We start from the raw sequence: 25,458 nt of genomic DNA on the forward strand, positions 1-25,458 counted from the left end.
GGAAAGATCTATTGTTGCTCTGAGGGTGCTTGTGTACCTGTTCAGACAGGTATGTCTACCAATGGTTTCGGCAACGAGAGATCTCTATTCTCTCGGAGGGAAAAGACGCGGTTACATTGGTCCCTCGAGCCCAAGCATAGGGAAAGAGGGATCATCTGAAGAAATTCCCCCGACGCAAACGTCTTATCGTTTGCTAACCGGGCCCGTGATGTTGTTTACTGTTAAAGCTGCACTTCTCCCTGTACCACTTCCGAAACACATCAACACACCGATTAGGTCTAAAATTAAAAATCACTCACCCGTGCCGTTCGACGAGCAGGCCGGGGAATACTAGAGAAACGCGAACGCGCTCGGCTGATTGGCGTATGTGCTTGTACACCATCGTTAAAAGGAAGTGCTTACCTGTGTTTTTGGTACACTGATCATGTTCTGCACTGTTTGTGTTGTCACGTGTATTGCTGTGTGTGTTCTATATAATACCGGAGGTAAGATATTTCATTCGGTAGTCACTTTATCCTGGCCAGCTTCCAGGAAAATCTCAGGAGTGATCCAGGATGGAAAACACCCATTAAACAAGTATAAAGCAGGTCGATATTAACACCTAAAGGTCATTTAGAGTAGCAAATCAAACTACTAGGATGTTTTAGGAAGAAACCAGGGAAATCCACATGAACATGTGAAAAAATAAGTTGGGCTCAGGATCTACCCAGGAATCCTGCAGCCATGAGGCATGAGCATGCCACCATATTTGTGGATTGAAATCAAAATCTGATCTGACTTACCGTGTGCTGGATCGGGTGGTCCAAAGGCCAAGTTGTAGCGCAGGACATAAAAGTTATTCCATACGTAGAGCTGGTTGTCCCTGGGGTTGTACTCCACGGCGGCGATGTACTGGTACTGATTGGGGAAGTGAATGTCCACGTACTCACCGCGGCCCTGCTTGGTATTGTACATGTAGTCGACGACGCCTTTGCTCACTTCGCTCTCATTGTCCTCATATGTGGACCTGACCACGTACAGCACGCCGCAGATCATGAAGGCGTTCGAGGCCGATCGCTTGTCGTAGGTCGTTTCCCACGTCGCCTCGAACCGCAGAGTGTACGGGTTCAGCTGGCTCAGCACCATCATGCCATTGTTCTGCTCAGTGGCGTATATCACCCACAGGCCGTTCTCGTCTACGGCCAGGTCTATGTCCGTCTTGCCGCCCCACTTGTACGGCGATGTGTCGTGGTAGTTGGCGTTGTTGATGATGGCCTCGCCGCTCTTGATGCGTGTGCGCAAGTCAAACTTCACAATGTTGCGCGTTCTCTCTTTGTTAAAAAACACAGCACCATCGTACACCACGAATCCGGTGCCGTCCACCCGATGGGGGAGTTTGTACGTTAAGGTTTGCCTGGAGTTCTGAAAATCGTCAAGCGACGAGTACTCAATGAGTGTGTCTGTGCGGTAAGGCGTCCAGGGCATGAAATAAACTTTATCGCCCGCTTGAAGAGGGTCTTTGCACCAGGCCCCGGCTTGCTGCTCCGCCTCATACAGAAATGACGGATCTCCGACAGCTTTCAGAGTTCCAGGACAAACAAAAACTAGTGGCAGAGAAGAGCAGAACAGAGAACAGTCAAGCGTAAGCAAACGCAGACCAGGTGTATTGCAACTAGAAGGTTGCGAGTCTGGCACTACATCAGCTTGATAATTGGGTGGTCTGAGAGGACAGGGACAAAAAAACACACACTGAAGTGGCTAAGAAGCTAAAGCTATTCAGCATTTAAATGAAATAAGAGGGAATTTATTTTAGTGTGACGAATCTGCATCTGAAAGTAATTGAAGCTAAGACAGAAAATAAAAGTAATATTATGTGTCTGTAACCAAAGGTTCCCTGCTGCTCTGGATATACTGTACACCGGAGGGGAATAAGGGATTTTATACAGTATCCGTAAGTCAAAGAAAAGAAAAGGAAATCAACCAACCTGTCCTGTAAATAAACCAGGGTAACTAAAAGACACTTGGAAAAAAAAATAAAAAATAAAAAATTGCACCATACAACATGTCTGCAAATGTGTACGCTGAGACATTTGGCATTTATGTGGCCTTTATGCTATACCTAAGAGAGGCTTTCGTTCTGACTAAATGGTGCAAATGTCACAACCATTAAGATTTAAAGCAGCATTACGTTTTTCGAGGTGTTCGAGGAATTTATTTCTGAACAGAGACACAATAATCAAATGTGAAGACAGCAGCAAGTTGCAGAGTTGAGAAAGGAAGACAGAGAGAGAGAGAGAGAGAGAGAGAGAGAGAGAGAGAGAGAGAGAGAGAGAGAGAGAGAGAGAGAGAGAGAGAGAGAGGGCAGCAGATGGACAAATTCACAGGTGGACAAATCTTGGAAGAGAGAAAAAAAAGACAGAGACAAACATTCAGACAGACAGAAACAAACAGAAAAGGAATGCTAGTGTCAGAGAGATAGAAAAAACAGAAAGAAAGATAGACAGACAAAAGACACAACGAGAAAGCTGGACTGACTGATAGACAGAACATGGAAGAGACATACCGAAAGAGTAAGACAGAGAGTTACAGAGAGTCAGACAGATAGACAGTCAAACAAATGGTGAAAGAGAGCATGTGAGCGCAAGACAGAGATGGAGAGGAAACAGAGAGAAAGACAGGGAACGACGTGGACAGAAAAAGGTTGAGACGGACAACGAAAAAGATTGACAGACAGACAGATACAAAGAGAAAGCGAGACCTACTGATAAACGGGCAGAAACAGACAGAAAGAGAAAGGCAAAGAGTCCGACAGATAGACAGTCGAACAAATAGTGAGAGAAAGAGACAGAGAAAGGCAGAGAGAAAGAAAGAGAGACGGAGAGGTAGAAGGAAAAGAACGACAGTTGAGGCTGTGAATATAATAGGCTAAGAGAAAACCTGTTACCATGGCATGCTATTGGGGGGGTTGGAAAGCCAGGCAATAAGAGACCGAGCCAAACAGAAAGACAGATAGAGCACCCAAGGGTAAAGGGGAGGAGGGAGGTGGAGGAGGGGGGAAACCCCGACAGACTCCAGCCTCTCGGCTAACACATCACAGCTAACATTTAAGTTGCGAGTGTCTTATCATATCTTTATAATGAGTCCTCCTCCCAATGCTGCAGTTTTACTGACCTTTACTGAATCAAGAGGATTAATTTTTTTCTTACAGCCTGCTATGATCAGAAAGGCAAAAGTAAGGATAGGAAGGTTTTACAACCATATGGCACAAAAAAAAAGAAAGAAAGAAAAAATAAAGGAGCTACAGGGGACTTTGGATTATGTCAGTTATTTACCTTTTTGCTCCACTTCTATTTTAAGCGTGGGAAGAGAGAATGAAAAAGGTGCAAGGGGGGGAAAAAGAGATTAACATGAATTAACTATCATGTCCATGAACACATGCAGTAAACATGTCATGAGTTAAAGGACATCATTTACAGACGTACACCTGGTCAAAAGGAGAGAGAGAGAGAAAGCAAGAGAGAGAGAGAGAGAGAGAGAGAGAGAGAGAGAGAGAGAGAGAGATTGAGCAAGAGAGAGGGTTAATTCAGTCACTCACATGAATTCCAAACCCAACCTAAATTGGAGAAAAAGGCTGCGTTAGTGATCGAGTGAACAAAAGTGCAACAGTGTTTGTGAACAGGATCGGATTAGTGGCCCTGTTCAATCAGAAGTCCATTTCCAAAAGAACTCGAGAAAATATACAATAGTGTGGGCACAAAGCCACAATATTCTAGTGCACTGTATTGTAATGGGGGGAATGAGTTGGAATTCTTTCTCTTCTTGTCTTTAAAATGCTCCGATTTTGTTTCTACAACTCAAAAACCAAAAACCAATTGTGCTTCATTTGTCATTCGCAATTTGCAATACATAGCACTAGATACTTTTTTACTGCAGCCTTGTAAAACACTAGTACGTTTCAACACTACACAGTCTGCATAAACAAAAATTTGAAGACACCTGACCATCAGATTCGTCTGTGCTTTTTAAACATCCCAAATCCACATTCAGTCTCCATTTGCTGTTAGAAAAACCTCAATTCTTCTGTCAAGGTCTTCAACTATATTTCAGAGATTTGTGCTCATTCAGACACAATGGTGTTAGTAAAGTCAGGTACTGAAGTACGGTTGAGGAGGCCTGGGGTGCAGCGTTCCAATTCATCATCAATAGGGTTCGGTCAGAGCTCTATAGCAGGCCACTCGAAATTTTCCACTCCAACCCGTGTTAACAATATCTTCATGTTCAAGGTTTTTTTTAGTGCACAGATTTGAGGCTTCTAGTTCAAGTGATACAATTATGTGCCTCCAACATTGTGGTAAAAGTTTGATAACAGAAGTTCGAACGGCTAGAAAAGTCAGGGGTCCCAATATTTTTGTCAATACAGTGCATATATGTATTTGTGTGTATGTATTTTTTTTAAATGCTCCTTGTAACTTGAGTTCTTGTGAAAATGACATGAAAAACATTCAAACACAGAAAAACAAGCCTCTAATTATCAAAACTATTAGAGACCGCCAATGCTTAGGAATGACATTTTAGCAAGTGAGGGTATCTTGAATACAGAAATTACTTATTTTGTTTCTTCTTACTTTGCCTTTTTTTTTTTTTGCGAAGATCTTTTTGAAGATCTAAACAATCTTCCAATAGAATGGAACAATTCACAACATTTGATGTTTCATAGTTTAATAATAATTTGTTTTAAAACAATTAAAACTGTAGTCTAATCAATTATTACTATTATCATTGCCCCTATATTCAAGTTATTTGTACTTGCTAAAATATCTTTTTTTTGTTGTTGTTGTTTTGTTTTAAAGTGTACACTGCATATACATATGCATCATTTTTGTTGCAATTTTGTCAAACATTTCTTTTTTTTGTATTTTTGCATAAGTGCAAAACATTCATCATTTCTGAGACAGGACAACTCGAGCTTCCTATAAATTCAAACAAAAGAGTAGTGGCGTTAAATACAGTGCTGCGGACGGCGAGTAAAGCGTGAAATCTGGAAGAAGAAAAAAAACAACAAAATCGCATTAAAGTGTGTTAAAAGGGAGAAAAAAAAACTGTGATTTCATCAGAAAATAAAAAAAAGAAAATTGGCACATAAGCAGAAATGAGAAACAAATCCACACATCATATAATTTATCATTCATACTAGCACACTTCTAGTCGATATCGGGCATAATTACACACTCTGTGATGTTTTCACTACATTCTTTTGTGTCTGTCTATGAAGAGGACAAGGCTGTCCTGATAAAAAAAAAAAAAGTGGATAAATAAATAACAAAAATATAAATGCAGAGAAATGGGATTTACTGTCAAACTGATTTTATTTTTTAGATGTGTTTTTTGCGCTCCTCGATGTGTGTAACAGACTGTCAACTCCCACAGATACACTCCTGGTAGATGGGACAAGTGAGTTGGATAATAATAAAACCATCCAAATGCCTAATGGACCGAAACAATCTGCACTGGTAATGTTGCAGAAAATCTCGAAAGAGACGCTCGTTTCGTTTGACTTTGTTTGCGTTCTATGTCGGTGTCTGTTCCTTTTCATGGTGCCCAAATTACAGATGCCTGGCTGATATTACAAGATATTACAATTCCACCACATCAAGTGATGTTTACTGTTATTATAATAATATACACAATTTAACATTGCAATAGGTGAGGTGTCAATCAAAAAAATTGCCTGATTTTTGACAAAAAAAATTTAATAAAATTATCCAATTGTCATAAAAGTCTGCCCTGATATCATGCAAGTCTTTTTTTTTAAACATTTGATTATTACCTGACACACACCCAAAAGCCCCGCCCACTACTCCTACCCTCACAAGCCTTCTTATAGGATTTCTCATAGAGTATATGGAGAACATTATTTAACCATTATTCAGTAGATGTCCCTACCTACCAGTAGGATTTATATTTATTTTATTTTTTTACAGTATTTATTGGAAATCTCACTGAATTATTTTGTCCAAAATAGTAAAAAAAAGAAAAACAGCCAGATGTGGAAGGAAGGGGGAAAAAATTAAGTGTCAAATCTAGCACTTTATAAAAAATGTTACAAATGATAACGAATTACAGGGAATGTAATTTGCTGCCGTTCCCCTGCTCAGCATCATCACCAGGGAAATGTCCACCATGTGGCCATTAAACTGTTTATTTAAGAGTATTATATTAAAAATGTACTCTTAGGGTTATTGGGCACCTAAAAAGTCCCCCGTTTGGTCTTTACGCTCACCACAACCCTCGACTGCATAGCTGGTAATGATATTAGACCTTCTCTGTAGGCCTCCTCCAACCCCGTCTGAAACCTGAAATTGGTGGAAATGCTTGTCCGGTCTTTTTTTAGGCTAGCGGTTCTGGCCGATTAAATAGTTTATCGCGATATTTTAAAATGGAAAAAGTGATCAATATCACGCAAGCCTAACACCTTGAGTAGCAGACACTGCTGGGAGTTTGGTAACCTGCAAATCTATAACAAGCATTAGATTTGATTTAATCATCAGTCTGCACAGTTTCGGTGGGTCATCTGATATTCTTTAGAGCGGTGGTTCGCAAGAAAAGCGGGGTGCATGAAGCACAGCCACGGGGTTGGTGATTTTATCAAAGTTTTTAGATTTGTATCAGTGGCCTTGTAATTGTGATTAAGTTCTTGTAGCTTGACAATAGATGCATAAAATAAATGATATTTATAGTAAAAAAAGTCATCTTGGACTCTTTATGAAGGGTTGAATCTTGGGAAGAAAAAGCTCTATAGCTACAAAAAACAATCATATAAACAGTGTCTACGATTCATAAATCTGTCAGTTATTTAACTTTTTTAGTTTATAAACTGCAAAAAAAAAAAATTGCCTGAATAAAAAACTTTACGAGGAACATGTTCCTATGCTAAGAATCCATCTAGTGATATTATTTTGCTTTCAGATATGAAGATGAGTAAATAATTGATCATCTGATTAATGAGGAGCATGTTACATCTAAAAAATAAAAAAAATAAAAATAAAAAGACTGACAAAAGGACCTGACGGCTGCATACACTATATGGACAAGAGTTTGTGGACATCCGATCATCACACCTGTATTTGGTTCTTCCCCAAATTGCTGCCATAAGGTCTAAAGCACACAAGTGCATTGAATTTCTTTCTTCTTCATACTTTATCCTTTACACGTGTAGCTTTACAAATTTCCCCTTCACTGGAACAAAGAGGCCCAAAAATTGTTCCAGCTCGACAGTTCTTCTGTGCACAACACGAGCTCCATGAAGACTTGAGTGGCCTTAATTTTGTTGAACACATTTGGGATGAACTGCATCCCAGACCTCCTCAGCTAACATCAGTGTGAGATCTCAGTAATGCTCTTCTGGCCTTGAAGGAACACTATGCCCATAGTCATGCTCTTAAAAATGTAGTGCAAAAACTTTGTGGGCTGGTGGAGGTCATTATAAGCGCAGTAGAAGGATTATAGCTGGAAAGCAACGTTCGATACGCATAAATGAGTTTGATGGTTTGGGTGTCCGCATACTTTTGGCCACACAGTGCGTGAAACCTATTTCTATAAGCGTATTCTCTAGTATTGTAAAACAACCAATGCAAACATTTAATAAAACAAATATCTCCCCAAAATTATTTAAAAAAGTAAAAAAATAAAAAAAAATAAAACAGCATCTTAGGTACTGATCTTATTAACTGAAGAATCACTGCTCCTTTGGGAGAGATGTTTAACATTCGCTTCACACATATTTCTAAGCTCGTTCGGTCCTTAGAGAAATTATAAATGAGGAACATGCCAGGAAACACAAGGCTTACTGTCTGCATAAACAAAATGATGGCTCATACTTACTATAAGGGACACATTCATACTGGACCTCAAGGTATTTGTAAGTTCCTGGGCAAGGGTCAGGGAAGACATCCGTTCCCGTAATGACAATACACTGGGTTCGATTATTGCACCTAAGGGAAGAAGGGACAGAGAAAGACAGAGAGAGATAAAGAGAGAAAAAAAAAAACGTGAGTTTTTTTAAAAAAAATGAAAAAACGAAGGGGAAAAAAAAATCAGCTTGGGGTTTTAGCGTGTGCACCTTTCGAGCGCACCGGTGCTCTACTGCCAGTAATGCAATTGGTCTTGTTGTGCTCGGGTCAATACGAAACAAACAGCGTCATTCGAGTAAAAGGCCAGTGGACTCAGAAAAGAATGGCTTTGTTTGGGATGAAAAGAACAATGCTGAACGTTAGCGGAGGGCACCGACACCACCGTCTAAAACCGTTTTCGGTCGTGTGCGTCACGTGCCGATTTGTCCACGAGGTTGCCTTATTTTCTGGTCGGTTTCGTACGAGGGGTTTTTCACACAAAGGGAAAACAAAAACATTATAATTAGGGGTCTGAGCGGATTAGTCCCAATGGAAATGATGATTGATTAATCATTGTGCCTGCCGTTTTGAAAGTAGCGCCCTCTGTAGAATATTAATGATACAGACTGAATCATGCTGTGCGCTCAGTGGGACTGTCTTGTTTATGAGGGTTGGTTAGAAAGAAAAAAAAAACGAAAAAACTTTAGGCGTTCCTCTTACTACAGCCCCACTGATATCTCAGACAGTTACCACAAACCTACACAACCACACTGGGCAGTTCACCGCTATGATGAGGCTTAGCATTTTATCTGTCGTCTGTAGCCCTTAATCAATATCTCTGTCTATGTGCGAGTGCCTACTATTTCAATTGATCGCTGGAAATCTATCTACAGTACATCGGTTAATGCTGTAGAATTTCTGCACTGTAGTTTCCCCCCCCCGTCTCTCCTAGTGTGTGTATGTGTGTGTGTGTGTGTGTGTGTGTGTGTGTGTGTGTGTGTGTGTGTGTGTGTGTGTTATTTTTGGCACGAGAGAACAGAAGTGCCTTCCCTAACACTACACAACATTGTATGAAAGAATAAAAAGGGTAGTTGCTAAAAGGTAAATTGATTCCACAATCTAAAACATGCCCGTGGACTAAAAGCTCCTCATGCTGTGAAAGAAGTAAAAAAAAAAATAAAAATGAAAAAAGGACATTTCCACACAAAGCGGTTTGCGAGAAGGCGGAAAGCAGCCACGTTGATATCTAGCTAACTAAGTCAGTGGCTTTACGAGGCAGTTTTTTTACCTCTTCTGAGGTTTTTGCAAGGAAATGGTTGGAGTCGGGCTTTCGAGGGCAGCATGCGCCCACACGTTGCCAGGATACAGGCATGCGATAACCTTCGCTGACTCTAGTCCATAGAAAAGATTCAAGGTGGCTAATGCGATGTGATATACAGTATGATATGATATATGATATGATATAAATATATATCGAGGTTGTGTGTATATCGATTTGATAATGGACCAAAAAATGTCAGCAATTCAATAGTGTTGCGTAATTTTTTTTTTAATTATTATTATTATTATTATTACTTTATAATAATTAATATATTAATACAATAAAAACCTAGTAATTCAAATTTTACAGAACTAGGTGAAATGGTACATCACATGACTTAGACTTTCAATCTAAAACCGCAATTTTTTTTTTTGTTGTTTAAGCCATAAATCATCTTCCCGCACTCTTTAAACACACACAGAAAACATGTGCAAGAATATAGCGAGATGAATTTTGTGTCAACTCGTAGAAATATCACATTTGTAGTGAGTACTATACAGTCTACAGCCTATGCATAGTTTCTCTGCTTGTTTATTGGTTAAAGTGTCCTATGACGTCAAAACAGGGGAGTTAAGGGTACACGTTACCACATTCTTTATTTTCATTGGCTAAATCTGGTGACGTACACCTTCAACTCCGCCCTTGTTTTGACGTCAAGGACACTACAACCAATAAATAAGTGGAAACTTGCGGTTTCTTGTAATGCTACTCGTTTTTTATGATTTTCAGCATCCACGTACCGCACTTTCGTAAACAACACAACGTGTTTTTTGTCTCGGGTAAATACACTGTACAGTATTTTAAGCATACGTTTACTTGTGAATAAATGACCTTATTTCAAGATAAAACTCTATAAAAAACATTTCACTATAAGTTTTGATTTTTCACGATAATTTAGGACCATTCGCCAAACAAAATAGTTATGTGCCAAATAGAAAATCGCGATAAAGTGGGGCCGTGAGATTCAAACCACGATGAATCGACTGTAATTACAGATCAATAATTTGCTCCTCGTCTCACCAGTGCCAGCAGGTGAAATTACAGGATTTGCAGTAGGACAGTATAAACTTGAGCAGATGAGCTGAGAAACACTGTTTTTGCGCTGAACGTCTGAATCACCCCGCTGCCTTTTTTTCCCTCTCTGTGCTTTTCCCCTTTACTCAGCATCTAGCTGGAACAATAAAGTCCTCACAGTCCACAGGTTTTAATACAAACATGGAGACGACATTATACGAGATGGATTGCCGCATACGATGGTGCAATATTGTTTACGCGGATCCTGGAGCACAGCTGTGGAACGGCGATGGTCATATTGAGAAGCAAGGACGGGTACACAGACAGAAGCCGTGGTGTGAAAACTGTCCCTCATATGGATTTTTACTTTATTAACACACCGCATGTGTGATAACAGATGAGAGAGCGAGGCCTGTTGCTCATAAAGATGAATTATTGTGCTGCCAGAAGTTGTAACGCACACCTTTGGCTGCTGCTTTAATGAGCCAGTTGGCTCGTTTTATTTGTGGTGCTGTTAATGAGAATCGTGGAACGCTGTGTGTGATATATTTCATTTACTAACACTGTCTATACATTTACATAATGGAATATAAGATTAAATTATAGCTGTTCACGTTCGAAGGACGTTTGAAGTTTATGTGTCCAAGCAAGAAGGAATGACTCGTGTGTTGCGTGAAATGGAAAAAAAAAATGGAAAGGTTTTACAAGGATGTCTCTTGTAATGTGATGTCTTTATAATGCACATCGATGAAAAGGAAAGTATGTCGCATTTGTCGAGCATATAATACACACTGTAAATAATAAACCTGAACTTTCTGATATTTACATTTTCTGATAAATTTTCTTTAAAGCAGCTCTGCTATTCAAATAAACGGTTTTTATATATAATATATATAATATAAATATGCTCAATCAAATACATTACTGTTCCTATAGTAACAGTTCAGGAAAAAATACTATTGAACAAAGTAAGACCATAAGGGGTCGACAATTTTACTTCTTACTTCTTACTTCTTATTACAGGAGTCTCCAGTGTCAGTGTTTTGTAAAAGCCTGTGGTAAAGCTCATTCTTTTTTCTCAATTTTGTGTAGGGGTCTTATTGATTTTTGGAGGGGAGAAAGGGCTGCTAAAGGAAATATTACAGAAAAAAAAAAACGTCATCATTCCACATTATATGTAGCTACAAATGAATATAAAAAAAATTGATGTCATTTTAATTAAAGGAAACATTTTTAGCTTTGCCAAATAATGGTGGTATAAGAAGAGTACACTTATAATTAAGTAATAACAGTATTATAACAAATAGAGTAAGCTGGTTTACGAATGGAAAATGTTAGCATTGTTGCTGATAGAAACAAGTTGAACTTGATATTATACATATTTATAATTGAAACGTAAGTGAACAGAATAAAAGTCCAAATTCTAAAACACGCACTGGCTTTAAATTCTTACTATTTGCACACTATGTACACTTGCACCAAGTTAGGGATTTTCTAGCATCAAAGTCAGTCATATGATTAACCAATTACACCAAGCAGGTGCTAATAATTTTCAATTTCTTATGTAGGTCGAAACACAGTCCTTAACTGAAACAGAAACAGCTGTGTGGGAGCTTATAACTGATTGCTAAGGTGAGGTTGTGAAAGACAGTTCATGTCACAGGTCTCTCACAGATTAAGATTTACAAGCTGGGGTTTAAAGATGTGCTCTTCAAGCTATTTTGAAGAAGCACAAAAAAAAAAAATGGGCAATGTTGTGAATCATAGACGCATTGGTCAACCATTAAAACTTAATGCAGCTTATTAAAAAAACAGCACACTTAGTTACCATCAACATGTCAAGCAGTGAAGAACTGGAAAAAATGAAACAGTGGAATCCAGATACACCTATTTACTGTTTGGAGAATTCTGGCCAGAAGTCATGGAAGACTTGACGTGGCTAAAAATCCATAGCCCCCGACATGGAAACAAGGCTAAGCGAATCTATGCAAGTGGCTAAGAGACTCTATGCATGACATATGAAAACATAGGAAGTGGGGTACAGTGCTCTTTACTGGTTAGTCAAAATATTAAATATTTGGCTGTAGCAGAAGTACAATAATGTGTCTGCAGGCAACAGTGAAGCATGGTGGAGGTTCCTTGCAAGGTTGGGGCTGCATTTCTGCAAATGGAGTTGGAGATTTGGAGGATTAATGGTGTCCTTAGTGCTGAGAAATACAGGCAGATACTTATCCATAATGCAGTACCATCAGGGAGGCATCTGATTGGTCCCAAATTTTTTCTGAAGCAGTTTATTAAGAACATTAAGGACTATCTTCTGCATATAGAACAACAATGAGTCCTGGAAGTAATAATTTTAGCCCCACAGAGTCCTGATCTCAACATCATCGAGTCTGTCTGCGATTACATTAAAAAGGATTTGAGGCAGATTACATCTGTGGTTAGTTCTTTAAGATGTTTGGAACAACCTACCTGGCAAGTTCTTGCTAAATCTATACTTGAAAGTGCAAGTATACCTAAAAGAATTGATGCTGTTTTGCAATCAAAGGGTAGTTATACCAAAATATTGATTTTATTTGTGTTTTTTCTTTTGTTTATTTACTCTACATTTGGTTAATTGATATATATGTATATGTCTACATACGTGTGAAAACTATTTAGGCCCTTGACTTCGCTGTGATCGTGACCCTATTTGAATCAAATTCTAAATCACCTCGATTCACCCCCCCACTCCGTAAATGCTTACATTAAATGAACTCATATACAAATCGTTATACTTTCAGACACTCTCTATAGCAAAAATCTCAGGTGGATGGACAGATGGACAAACAGCCCAAAAGTGACAATGACTCTGCTGGAAGCATGAAAAATGGGAAAAGATGATATAATAGACAGTTATAGAAATTTGATAGTGTCATCCCAGTGAGGGAGGAAAACACATCTTATATTCCATCACGTATTCAGCAGCTAATCTTTCTGTATTTGACCTTTAAGGAGTGCTAAGCATCGCCTCTGCCTGAGCATCGCACAGCACACGGTTGATTAAAATCTCCTTCCGAAATAGACCCATGGCTGACAGCAAAGGTGTTTACAGAGAAGATGAGACTGTCTTACAGATGACACATCTAACACACACACACACACACACACACACACAGACACACAAACACACGCACACACACACACACACACACACACACACACACACACACACACACACACACACACACACACACACACACACACACACACACACCTCTTGTCTGGGGCTTAAAAATGTAAGCATTTAACAACTGTAGAAATGTGCAGTGAATGGTTTCTGCTCCAAACCTCACTGTGATATTCATTTTAAGGTTCAGATGTTGGAAATGTGACCAATAATATATCACAAATCTCACAAAGAATTCTATGATACACAGTGTATCACAATGTATAGAACGACTTATAACCAACCCTCAATATAGTTACATAGTAGCTATACTCTGGTTGCAATTTGATTTGATTAACTATACTGGTTTTATGACTTTAGCTTAATTTGAGTGCCTGACTATTTGGTAAAAATCTGAACGAAGAAAAAGAAATCTCGCTAAAAGAACTATTCTTACTCATAAACAGTGCATTTTCAGCTGCATAATGCTTAAATAAATCCACAACGGTTTGATATTGTAAACAAAATATAATACTGGTTCAACAAAGCTTGAAGATTATTTATAAATTCTCCTTAATATTTTGCTTGAATAACCAAAGTGTATGTCCTGGGCAAAATAATTGACTCTTAATGGTCTCTATAGCAAAAATAGAGCTCCAAAGGTGGCTAACATGGGCGTTTTCTGTGGTGTCTGGTGTTGTTTAAAAACTACTGAAGAGCTCTGAACCATTATAAAATGAATATGTATCCACATGTGTCATTGCAATTCAGAGCTTTTGGCTATTAGGCTTTACAAGTACAGATCTTGCAAACTTCATGTGTCTAATGTGTGCTATATTTTATGGAGTGTGTAGTTTGGGACCTCTGTGTTTTAACCAGCACAACTGCATTAGATGCATAATAGAATGCTGATAGGCAAGATATGCATGAAGGTGCAAATTTAACACATCCATGATGCAAAGTGATTTTTGCATCAGTATGTATCATGTCACAATGCAGCATTGCACACCTTTATTACAACTTTGTATCTGTTCAATTATTCATATAATGCTTGCAAAAACAAATTACTAGAATTTTTTTTCTATTTCTTCTTTCCATTTTTTTTTTTCATTAATATTGGCTTGATATTCATATTTAATATTAAACTAAAATGCTAATAATTGCACCAGTAATATTTAAAAATTGATTTCGAAATAAGATTTTATTTATTGATTAATTGCTAAACCAATTATGAAATAAATAATTCCTATGAATAAAACTTTATGTTAAGTTACGTATTACCGTATAAGTAACGTATTAAGTGGCGGACTGCAAGATTTTTTGTTTCTGCCTCACACACACAAAAGCATGCATGCACACACACACACACACACACACACACACACACACACACACACACACACACATTTAATTTTCCTATTTATTACATTTTATTTAATTAATTTCATTTGTGCAATGAATCGATTATGCAATTGATTCAATATGATAAAAAGTGTATTGCATTAATTTGATTTATTCTGTGTGTTTTTATACATTTGATTTGTATCAAAAATAATTGTATATATTATTTAACTAAGCAGGCAATTTATTTAAAATAGATTTTTAACTGCTTTAATAAAAAACAACAAGCTTAAACAACACGTGTTAAATGAGAATTATATATATATATTTCAGCATTACAACTTGCCTAATGATTCTCTATATGTCTTTGCTCTTGTTTGCATGTCACATAGCAGGCTTGCATAAAGCATCGCTAAAAAGCACTACAAGAAAACTACTTTTACACGCTGCATCTTGATAATGAAATGATTCCTCGCTGCACTCCCACACAGGTCTTCAGCAAGTCATAAAAAAAATACCACTCCGGCATTGGTCTGTCTGTCTGTTTGATAATAGCTGGAGGCGAATACTTTCAGACAGGTGTACTGCATGACACTATTAAGTGTCCAACATTAGACCATGCTTTGTAACATGTATAAGAAAGCTGAGCAGACCTCCATTGTTGTATGAGCGTGGCAAAAGGAAAAGATCTAGGCGATGTACAAAAGGGGTTTATAGAAAGCAGTTCGAAAGACTGCTAAAGTGCAAAATGTTTAGATGACAATAACGATGGCTATCTGCATTTCGATTGTCCGCGATGGCAGGAGTAAAGTGCAGATGAAGTGAGAGGCTCCTTTATTAGTGTGATGTACAAGGAGAAACACAACGGCAGCTGGACGAGAATGTCGACGTCCGTTGCGATCAGACCTTCAGCAGGAACAGTGCGTCCAGAACGACAGAGAGAAGGATGTTATAGTGGGCTTACGTTGCATTAATTCATCATGTATTCAGTGGTGCAAGGAGCACAGGGATAGGGGGGGAAGTCACTCAAAAAGTCACTTCACCATATTGCAGAAAAGTGGACAGGACCATGTTTGCTGTACACCAAGAGAGTGATACTGGTATATACTGGCCTTTATCTTACGATGGAACATTCTGTCCTGGTGATAGTGGTTTCTTAAATCCCCTATCCACAGGGCTCTGCAACTCACTGAGTGATTCGGTGAGGATGAAAATGATGTGCTCTAATCTTCAGTGTTACCAGATCTCAACCCAACCAAACACCTATGGGAGACTGACGAGTTAGCCGGCACTCTCCGTCGCTCGGCATCAAAACGCAGACCGAGGGAATATCTTTTAGAGAAATGGCGCTCGTCCCTCCCGTGCGACTGCAGAGATTTGTAGAGACTTGCAGAGTAGTCGAATTTTCCCACAATTGTCAAGCCTCTGTAGAGCTGAAGAGGAGAGAAGGTCACTCTAAATGCCACAGCGATTCTCTGTGGTAGAAGCAGTGCGCCTAAGAAAAGCACTATTTTTCTGTCTCGAGTACTGTGGTGGGTGTGGAAAGCAACAAATCGACGTCGTAGTTAAACCTGCAACTGCTAATTATTGTCATATGCCTGGGGTAATTACAATGAACCAAGACGAAACAACTAAATAATCATGTTCTTCTTGGTGCTCGCTAGGAGGCAATTAATGCAACATAAACTTGCGCTCAAATGGGCCAATCATGTTAAATCACTTAAATATAAAACTAAAAAAACTAAAACCTAAAAGACCAACAAATTATTAATATAAAAAATGTCATTTATCTTTTTGTTGTTGTTGTTGTTCTTTTCATTGTTACAGTGCCTCACAGATTGCACACTGAGCTGAAGCTGCTTAGCAACAAAAAATCATCCTCTAAAACATTCACTATTTTTGTAACCACCAAAATTTTAATAAGAGAAAAAGCAACATACATTGTACAACTACTACAACTATGGTAAACAATCTATCATAGATTTGTGTTAATAATAATAATAATAATAATAATAATAATAATAATAATAATAATAATAATAATAATGAGTTGTACTCTTTCTAATTGTTTATCTATCTATCTATCTATCTATCTATCTATCTATCTATCTATCTATCTATCTATCTATCTATCTATCTATCTATCTATCTATCTATCTATCTATCTATCAGTTGTACTTTCTTTCTAATTGTGAATCTATCTATCTATCTATCTATCTATCTATCTATCTATCTATCTATCTATCTATCTATCTATCTATCTATCTATCTATCTATCTATCTATCTATCTATCTATCTATCTATCTATCTATCAGTTGTACTCTTATTGTGAATCTATCTATCTATCTATCTATCTATCTATCTATCTATCTATCTATCTATCTATCTATCTATCTATCTATCTATCTATCTATCTATCTATCTACAGTTGTACTCTTTCATTGTCTGTCTATCTATCTATCTATCTATCTATCTATCTATCTATCTATCTATCTATCTATCTATCTATCTATCTATCTATCTATCTATCTATCTATCTATCTATCTATCTATCTATCTATCAGTTGTACTTTCTTTCTAATTGTGAATCTATCTATCTATCTATCTATCTATCTATCTATCTATCTATCTATCTATCTATCTATCTATCTATCTATCTATCTATCTATCTATCTATCTATCTATCTATCTATCAGTCAAGGTGATTCTGTAGTCAAGTCAAAATTTAGTTAAGTTTTAGTTTAAGTTTTATTCTTTCCTCCGAATTACATCACATTAGAGTCTGAAAACAGACTTGAGGACTTCATATTTTTCTCTGCAGTAATCAACCACCTCTAGTGATTAGAAATCAGGGAAGTGTCTCAGTGCGCTTCTTGATTTCACAAACAAGTGCTGGGTTTGTTTGTTTGCAGCTGTTTGCATAAAGAGTGATATGGAACACTAAAGGGGCATTATGTAATATTAGCTCTCTAACTGTTCAGTAGGTAGAGTCGACATTTGAATGATTTTTATTTTTCTTGCTGCTTATTTTTTATTCCCACGTATGTTCGCAAGGCGCATCTCCCAGGATCTGTGGTGGCCTGTAGATCTGAGTGTCTATGAAATAAGTGATGGGAGACACATCCAAACACAAGCAAGCTTTCCAGACCACAACTCAGTTTTCCAATGGGATTTCATGGTCGTTTTATATTTTATTATGTATTTTCAACAAAGAAATGATGTTAGTTTTTCCTGCTCAATCTGAAGCAATGCTAAAAAAAAAAAAAGTAACCAGGTGACGGCAAAAAATTGTACGCTCAATACAGTTAATTGAAAACCGCCAGAAATACGTGAAACATTTCTGACAAAACCTTTATGCTGTTTCTTTGCAATTCTAAACTTACTTTGGATACATTTGGTCTCTGAGACCCGAATCCACGCTTGCCCAATAGCACCAGTGCTCCCGCTGTGATTGCAAGTTTCATCTCCACTGAAATGAAGCATTGGGTTGTAAAAATTAGCCCACATCTTTTATTAATGCGCACTAATCAAGCGTCATGATGGATGATTAGGATGTTGGTGGTGATTCATTACTTGGCCAAAAGATATAACAACATGAAAAAGTGCAAAACAATGCAATTTCACATCTGGGCTTGTGCAAACCTAAGGAGGCACATCCCTTTGAAAAGTTTCCCCATGTAGATTAGCACCCACTTGAGACGGCTAATTGCCTGCAGCTGAAGGGCCTAATTGAGCTGCTGCAGTTTCGGGCCTATTTTCATACAAATCATGGCACATGTATAATAAGCCGAGCGGAAATACAAACAACCCACGCTGCCTAAACCTACAAAACACATCAAAGGCCATGTCATGCGCAACTTCCTGTTTGCCAGAGCAATGCTAGAAAAGAGGAATTGCAATGGCTCCAGATGTATGTTAGTCAATCAATCTGCAAGCGGATACATGGGGGAAAATGTTTCTTTTTATTTTTTTATTTTTAAAAACACGTTTGAAATGATTGTTGGAGATTTTAGAGTGGGAGGTTCCCCGTGCTTGGTTCTAAGAGCATTTCTATGCATCAATGCCACACGAGCGGGAGGCCTGATTATAAATGGAGCAGATGAGAGAGAAAAAGAGCGGCTTGCAGAATGCAAGGAGAGGAAGTTGTGAGAGGTGTATTTCGGTCATTTTATTCGACAGGGTAAATGGCTGAGTAGTGCTCAGATTCCAGAGGAAGGAGAGAGAAAGGTTTTGATCTTGCACTGACACTTTATGGGCAGTTGTAGAGGTTGTAAAGTCCAGCTTTGCTTTTGGTCTCTATTTAAGTCCTTGCAGTACAGTTACATGAATGCTTTGTGCAGTAGAATTTGCACTGTGGTGTATTTCTGCTTCTTATTGTTCTCCACTGTCACTGTGTATTACCAAAGCCTTAGTATGGACAAAAATAGCTGTGAATGAAATAATATTAATATTATTGCTATTTATGGCACATACGTTTATATCTCTTGGTTTGCTTCTTGGTATTCTAATTGATATAAGATAATATACGGATGAAGGAGACATTCAATTCGCGGTTGTATTTTAATATATAAAAAAATTATAAAAACTGTAAATGCTTTGTAATCACTGCTGCTTAGAACTGGAACTTATATATAAGAACTTATATATATATATATATATATATATATATATATATATATATATATATATATATATATATATATATACTCGGGTCATTTCTATGATGTGTTCATACAGTTCCCCAATTCCAATGGGATTTTCAGAACAGTTTCTGAATGTGTGACGGACAATCTGCAATGCCAGTAGCTAAACAGAAAGCGTGTGCGCGCCTTAAACACTGTAGTTTGTGCAAAGTTTATTTGCACTCTTAACAACAGACTTTGTCACAATGCAGCTTTACAGAAATCCTGAAGCAGATTAAATGCGTACTGTGCAAGCCAGAGGCAACAGAGGAATGTATAAACCACCTAAGACGAGGGTTTTTCAGAAGTCACAGCTGGACACAAAAGAGATGTGAAACCTATATACCGATTTTATATATATATATTAATATTTTGTTGATATAAATCAAAATAATCAGACATTATAAAAGGGCACCTGGGTTTTTTCTTTGAAATGCAACACTACTGTTTTGCTGTCATTCTACGTAGTCTTTATTGTGTTATATAATCTCTTAAATCATGATGAGACAGTTTGCCATGTTGGTCAAAAAAAAAATGTAAAAAATTGTATTCTTGCAACATTGAAAAATGAGGAAAAGGTCTCTGTGGTATAGTATGACCTTTCTGTGGTAGCACAGCTGTCATTCACTTTTCTTACTTAGAGAAGCTTGAGAGTGCTTGAAACTGTCCTTCACACATACACTACTACATGCATGTTCTAGGATGTGATTGAATGAGATATAGAAGAGGAGATGGTAATATAATATTGCCGAGTGTTAAAAATGCTATAGCGTACAGTAGAATTAATATTGGAAGATGTGATAAAGTATTGTGGAATGGCAGAATGTGACATTTCATAGAGTATTGTAGAATTGTACTGTACGGTATAATATACTGTAGTATTGTCCAATATCAAATAGAATTGCCAAATGTTGTAATATTGTAGACTTTCATATGGCATTGAACAAAGTGATATTGTAGAATGTCTAATAAAATTGAATGAAATGACAGTAATTCTATAATATATAGCATTCTATGTCAGCCGTGCTTTTATGTGCAGAATTTGCTCTACCCACCTTTGGGACATTATCTTGTAGGCATCAGGGAGGTAGCAGTTGATATTTTCCATCTGGAAGGGGTCGGCATCGCAGATCTTGTCATCCGTGCGCCCGTAATTAGCGCTCTCGATCATGATGACATCACTTCCTGGACATCGCAGGTCAATTGGGTAGCCCTCGCAGGACAGCTCCCGTCGGACCAAACCAAACGGCAACGCTGCCCGACTGAAGCCTGGAGAGCAGGATGAGGAAGAGAGGAGAGAGAGAGAGAGGAGAGAGAGAGAGAGAGAGAGAGAGAGAGAGAGAGAGAGAGAGAGAGAGAGAGATGGGGGAAAAAAAAAAACAGAATAAATCAAAGACCGAAATATAACTACTCTGACAAGAAGTACCAGGGGGAAAATGTGGTCTTGAGAAACACGCTGGACATTATTTCAAAGGCTGCCGAGCTGACATTAAGACGAATGTGATGTCCCGAGCTACGTGGTGTCAGTTTGCTAAAAAAAAAAAAAAAAAGATCGCAATAGGAATTCAAAGTAAACAAATCAATATTTAATATCTGTGGCAATTAAATACGTATATAAGTTAGTGTACATTCGCTCACAACTCACGTGCTTTCAATTTCAACTTAATCTTAAATATAGGCAAATTTATTTGACAATAATTGAGGGGGTTTTAAAATGACACGGCCAAACAAGCATCAACAACATGAATGGCTAACTGTGGCAGTATGATTGTAGACATGAGCATGGCTAAAGAAGGGGAAAAAGACTGTCTGAGAATAGGGAGGAAAAAAAAATCTATACTTTGTGTTCTGCACATGCAAGCAGTGGCAAATAACTGTGTGTGTGTGTGTGTGTGTGTGTGTGTGTGTGTGTGTGTGTGTGTGTGTGTGTGTGTGTGTGTGTGTGTGTGTGTTTTGGGGGGGGTCTTAAGGCAATCTACTCCCAACAAATCAGTTAGAAGACATTTTGCTTTCAGCATTGTTCCATGCTAAACATAAAGGATGAATATCTTATCTTGAAAATAACGTTGTCAAATAACAATTCAAAGCTAAAACACAGAAGCTTATTAATTGTGAGGCAACACAGATGCAAATCCAGTGCAAATAGTATTTGCTCTGGCAGGCCTGCTAGAGTTGTTACGTGAAGCGGACGTTTTTTGGGGGCCGTGAAACAGAACTGTGGGCAGCTCCCTGTGGGTGGTGGGAGGCATGTCGGGCTGAATTTGCACGTGCACGAGAGAATGAACAAAGCGGCCTACAAAACAAACTGGGAGAATCTATTAAACACAATGCTTTGCGTTCAAAATTCTCCGTGCTGTGACTTCTATTTATAGCAAGTTTCTGTACACCAAGAGGACAAAGTCAGTCAAAAAAATATCTTCAGGGATTTCTGTTCACATGAACAAAAGCCTAATGACTCTCCAACCACCTCGATGAATATAAATTCAGTTTTTGTCCCTTGATGATGGTGACCTGGTAAAACATCTGGCTGTATAGATGCTTAAAATATACACTTTATGGACAAAAGTACTGTGACACCTGATTTTTTTCCAGCCATATGCAGTTCTACAACAAACTACAAAGTGGAGGCACACAATTGTATTGTCTTTGGATGCTCCTAGGGCACTTGAACTAGGAGACCCAAACCAGTTCCAGCATGACAATGCCCCTGTGCACAAAGTGAGCTCCATGAACATTTAGTGTACATGGGATGGAGTGAAAGATCTTGAGGTGAAGTCCTTCCCCTACATCAGTACCAGGCTTTACTAACACCCCAAAATCACATTTGGAAATCAAAGTGAAATCATACTTATCGCAATCACAACCTGTGCTTGAATAAATAAAGATGATAAATGTCAAATGTTAAAAATTAGATTTCTATATATATATTTTTTTTTAAATAAATGATAGATGAAGGTGTGTATAGCGCACTGTCACAATGTATGTCATTTCAATTACATGCCGAAATGCACAAGTAAACACACTTCTAATAGAAGTTACTGACAGAATGTTAATCATATAACAAAAAGAGCACCATAACTCCCAAGCACTATTTTTTTATTTTTGTATTATTTTTTTTTTTATCAAACCATTACCTGCATCGCATTTTTGACAAGCTGCGATGTTTTTAGCTGTATCAAAAGTGTACTGACAACAAAATGGGTTCAAATGACTTTAAAAAGTCCGCTCAAAATGTCGAAATGAGTTTCTGCATGACTGGAGTCAACAATCAGAGAAGACAGAATATTGTGTTGCTCTTGTTCGCGTTTTGACTTTGGGCATTCCTTGTGTGACGGTTACACATTAAGACACAGAAAGAGTTGAGAAATGATGGGTATTTACTTTACTTCCAAGCTGTCATACTGCGATCATTTTTGGAATCGTTTCTGGGGAGCGCTTTTGGGCGAAACACAATTTATTACAGGTTTTTTGGCTTGCCAAAAAAAAACACACAAAAAAAAAGAGAGAATCCTGGAAGGGACTCGCGACTCGCTACAGTGTTGGTGTTGGTGTATTTCCAGTTCAAGGCTAATTTTAGATGGAGCGGTTCTCTTGAGGTATAAAAGATCTATCCAAACGATCAATGGTAACTTTTAATTTCAACACAGTACACGCTAGGATTGAAAGCAACCGTATATGTTTTCGGTTGCCTCGGTTAGCATTTGAAAATGGCCTTTTTCCTCGGGCATATATTTGAACTCTGGTCAGACTCCATAGAGATCACATGATCCATTCAGGAATCAATGGGATTGCAGTATAGTCCATCTGACTGGGCTGCATTAGCTTTGGCCTCGCTACACTGCACTGGCAGAGCGTATGTGGTCCTCCAAAGGGAAAACAAACGTCAGCGTGATCAGGCGTGCCTTGCCAAAACCACTCATATAGTTCATCGGAGGAATCCTGCTAAAACACTTACAGTTCACAGCGCTGTGGTTTTGCTATATGGTGCTGGACTTTATTGTCCTGCGCTCAATGGAAACCAAAACATGTTAAGGGCATGGGATGGAAAAATACAGACGCTATTGCTTGGTGACCTGAAATGACAGAGCTGAAATGAGTAGTGCTCATCCTGTTTATGTGTCTGAAAATGAAACGTGGCCTCAACATGGCCACCATCATGACCCAGACATCATGACTGCAGGTCTGATTTTATAAGGTCACTGAATAGGCCTTTCAGCTACTGACTTTATCAATATGGGAATCTCTTGCCGAAAAAAATATATAACACTCCTTTCCTTTTAACCATTTACATATAACATAAAACAAAGGTCTGCACCACAGCACATTAATTTCTGTGGCATATATATATATATATATATATATATATATATATATATATATATATATATATATATATAATTCTTAAGGGACATTGTCACCCAAATAAGTATAGGTTCCCCTTTTGAGTCTGGTTCCTCTCAAGGTTTCTTCCTCATAACATCTAAGGGAGTTTTTTCTTGCCACAGTCGCCACAGCTTGCTCATCAGGGATAAATGCACACCAAATAAACTTGACAATCCTATAGAAATTAAACTTGGATATATTTTAGAGTAGTCAATGTGCAGCTTGTATAGCAGTATAGATTTACTCTAAAAATAACTCAACATACAGCCATTATTGTCAAAATAGCTGGTGATAACAGCTGAGCTACAAAGTCACATGTCCCATTCATCATGTATATGTTTGCTTGACAGGACCAAACTTTGGGTATCTTATATTAGAGCACTTAAAACTTGATGCTTTGAGAACAATTCTCTTATACTGATCATTGGATGTTCATCATGATGCCTCATAGCAAAGACTCTCTGAAGATTTGAGAATTAGAATTGTTGCTCTCCACAAAGATGGCCGATAAGAAGATCGGTAACCCCCTGAAATTGAGTTACAGTACAGTGGCCAAGGTCACACAGAGGTTTTCAGAGACGGGTTCCACTCGGAACAGACCTCACAAGGGTCGATCAAAGAAGTTGCGTTCACCTGCTGTGCATCAGGTGCAGAAACTGGCTTCAAAAAACAGAGTGCTGCCAGCTTTGCTTTAGAGGTTCGCTTTCTCAGACCATACGCGACACACTGCAACAAGGGCCATCGTCTCAAAAGGAAGCCTCTTAAAAAGTTGGCTCACAAGAAATCCATTAGTTTGCCAACAGTTTGCTGAAGACAACCTGTCCAAGAGCATGAATTACTGGAACCAGGTTCTGTAGTCTGATGGGACTAAGATTCATGTGTTTGGCTCAGATGGTGTTCAGCATGTATGGCAAAATGTGAGGAGTACCAAGAAAATTGTCTCACTTACAGTCAATCATAGCGGTGTTAGCATCATGGTCTGGGGCTGCATGAGTGCTGCTGGTACTGGGGAGCTGTGTTTTATTGAGAGAAACATGCACCCTGACATTCTGAAGCAGAACATGATGCCCTCCCTTCGGAAACTGGGATGATTACAGATGTCCAACATGAAAACAACCCCAAACACATCGCCAACATGACAACTGCCTTGCTGAAGGTGAAGGTGATGGAGTGGACAAGTATGTCTCCACTCCATCACCCTGAATCCTATTGAGCACCGTGGGGCATCCTCAAGCGGAAAGTAAAGAAGAACCATGTGTCAAACTTCCAGCAGCTCTGTGATGTCATTATGGAGGAGTGAAAGAGGATCCCAGCAACAACCTGTGCAGCTCTGGTGAATTTCATGCCCAGGAGGATTAAAGCAGTGTTAGATAAAAATGGTGCTCACACAAAATATTCACACTTTGGGCACAATTAGGACGTTTCTTTATATACATACACACATATATGCAGTGTTGTGCTAGTTACTAACAAATAGCAACTAGTTACAGTTATGGTCCCCTGGTGGTCTAGTGGTTAGGATGCGGCGCTCTCACCGCTGCGGCCCGGGTTCGATCCCCGGTCAGGGAACCAACCCCAGCCACTTTCAGTGCCGGTCCCAAGCCCGGATAAATTGGGGAGGGTTGCGTTAGGAAGGGGGGATCCGCTGTGGCGACCCCTAACGGGAGAAGCCGAAAGAAAGTAGTAGTAACTAGTTACAG

At 38.5% G+C, this 25,458-nt stretch overlaps 1 protein-coding gene across 24 annotated transcripts in view; it reads right to left on the reverse strand.

The window, feature by feature from the left end:
• Positions 1–25,458, reverse strand: part of adgrl2a (adhesion G protein-coupled receptor L2a) — a 119,090-nt gene that overhangs the window by 35,561 nt on the left and 58,071 nt on the right. For 16 of the 24 annotated variants that reach the window (XM_083558380.1, XM_083558365.1, XM_083558364.1 and 13 more), the window contains exons 3-5: positions 20,431–20,644; positions 7,861–7,970; positions 783–1,583 (exon numbers count right to left, since the gene is read on the reverse strand). In XM_083558380.1, coding sequence (XP_083414506.1) covers positions 783–1,583; positions 7,861–7,970; positions 20,431–20,644 — 1,125 coding nt within the window. Of the gene's footprint in view, positions 1–782; positions 1,584–3,574; positions 3,593–7,860; positions 7,971–20,430; positions 20,645–25,458 lie in introns of all 24 variants that reach the window. The other 8 variants (XM_083558371.1, XM_083558373.1, XM_083558361.1 and 5 more) reach the window with 1 other exon arrangement.

The sequence above is a fragment of the Silurus aristotelis genome (genome assembly GCF_946808225.1).
Source record: "Silurus aristotelis genome assembly, chromosome: 13".
Taxonomy (NCBI): Eukaryota; Metazoa; Chordata; class Actinopteri; order Siluriformes; family Siluridae; genus Silurus; species Silurus aristotelis.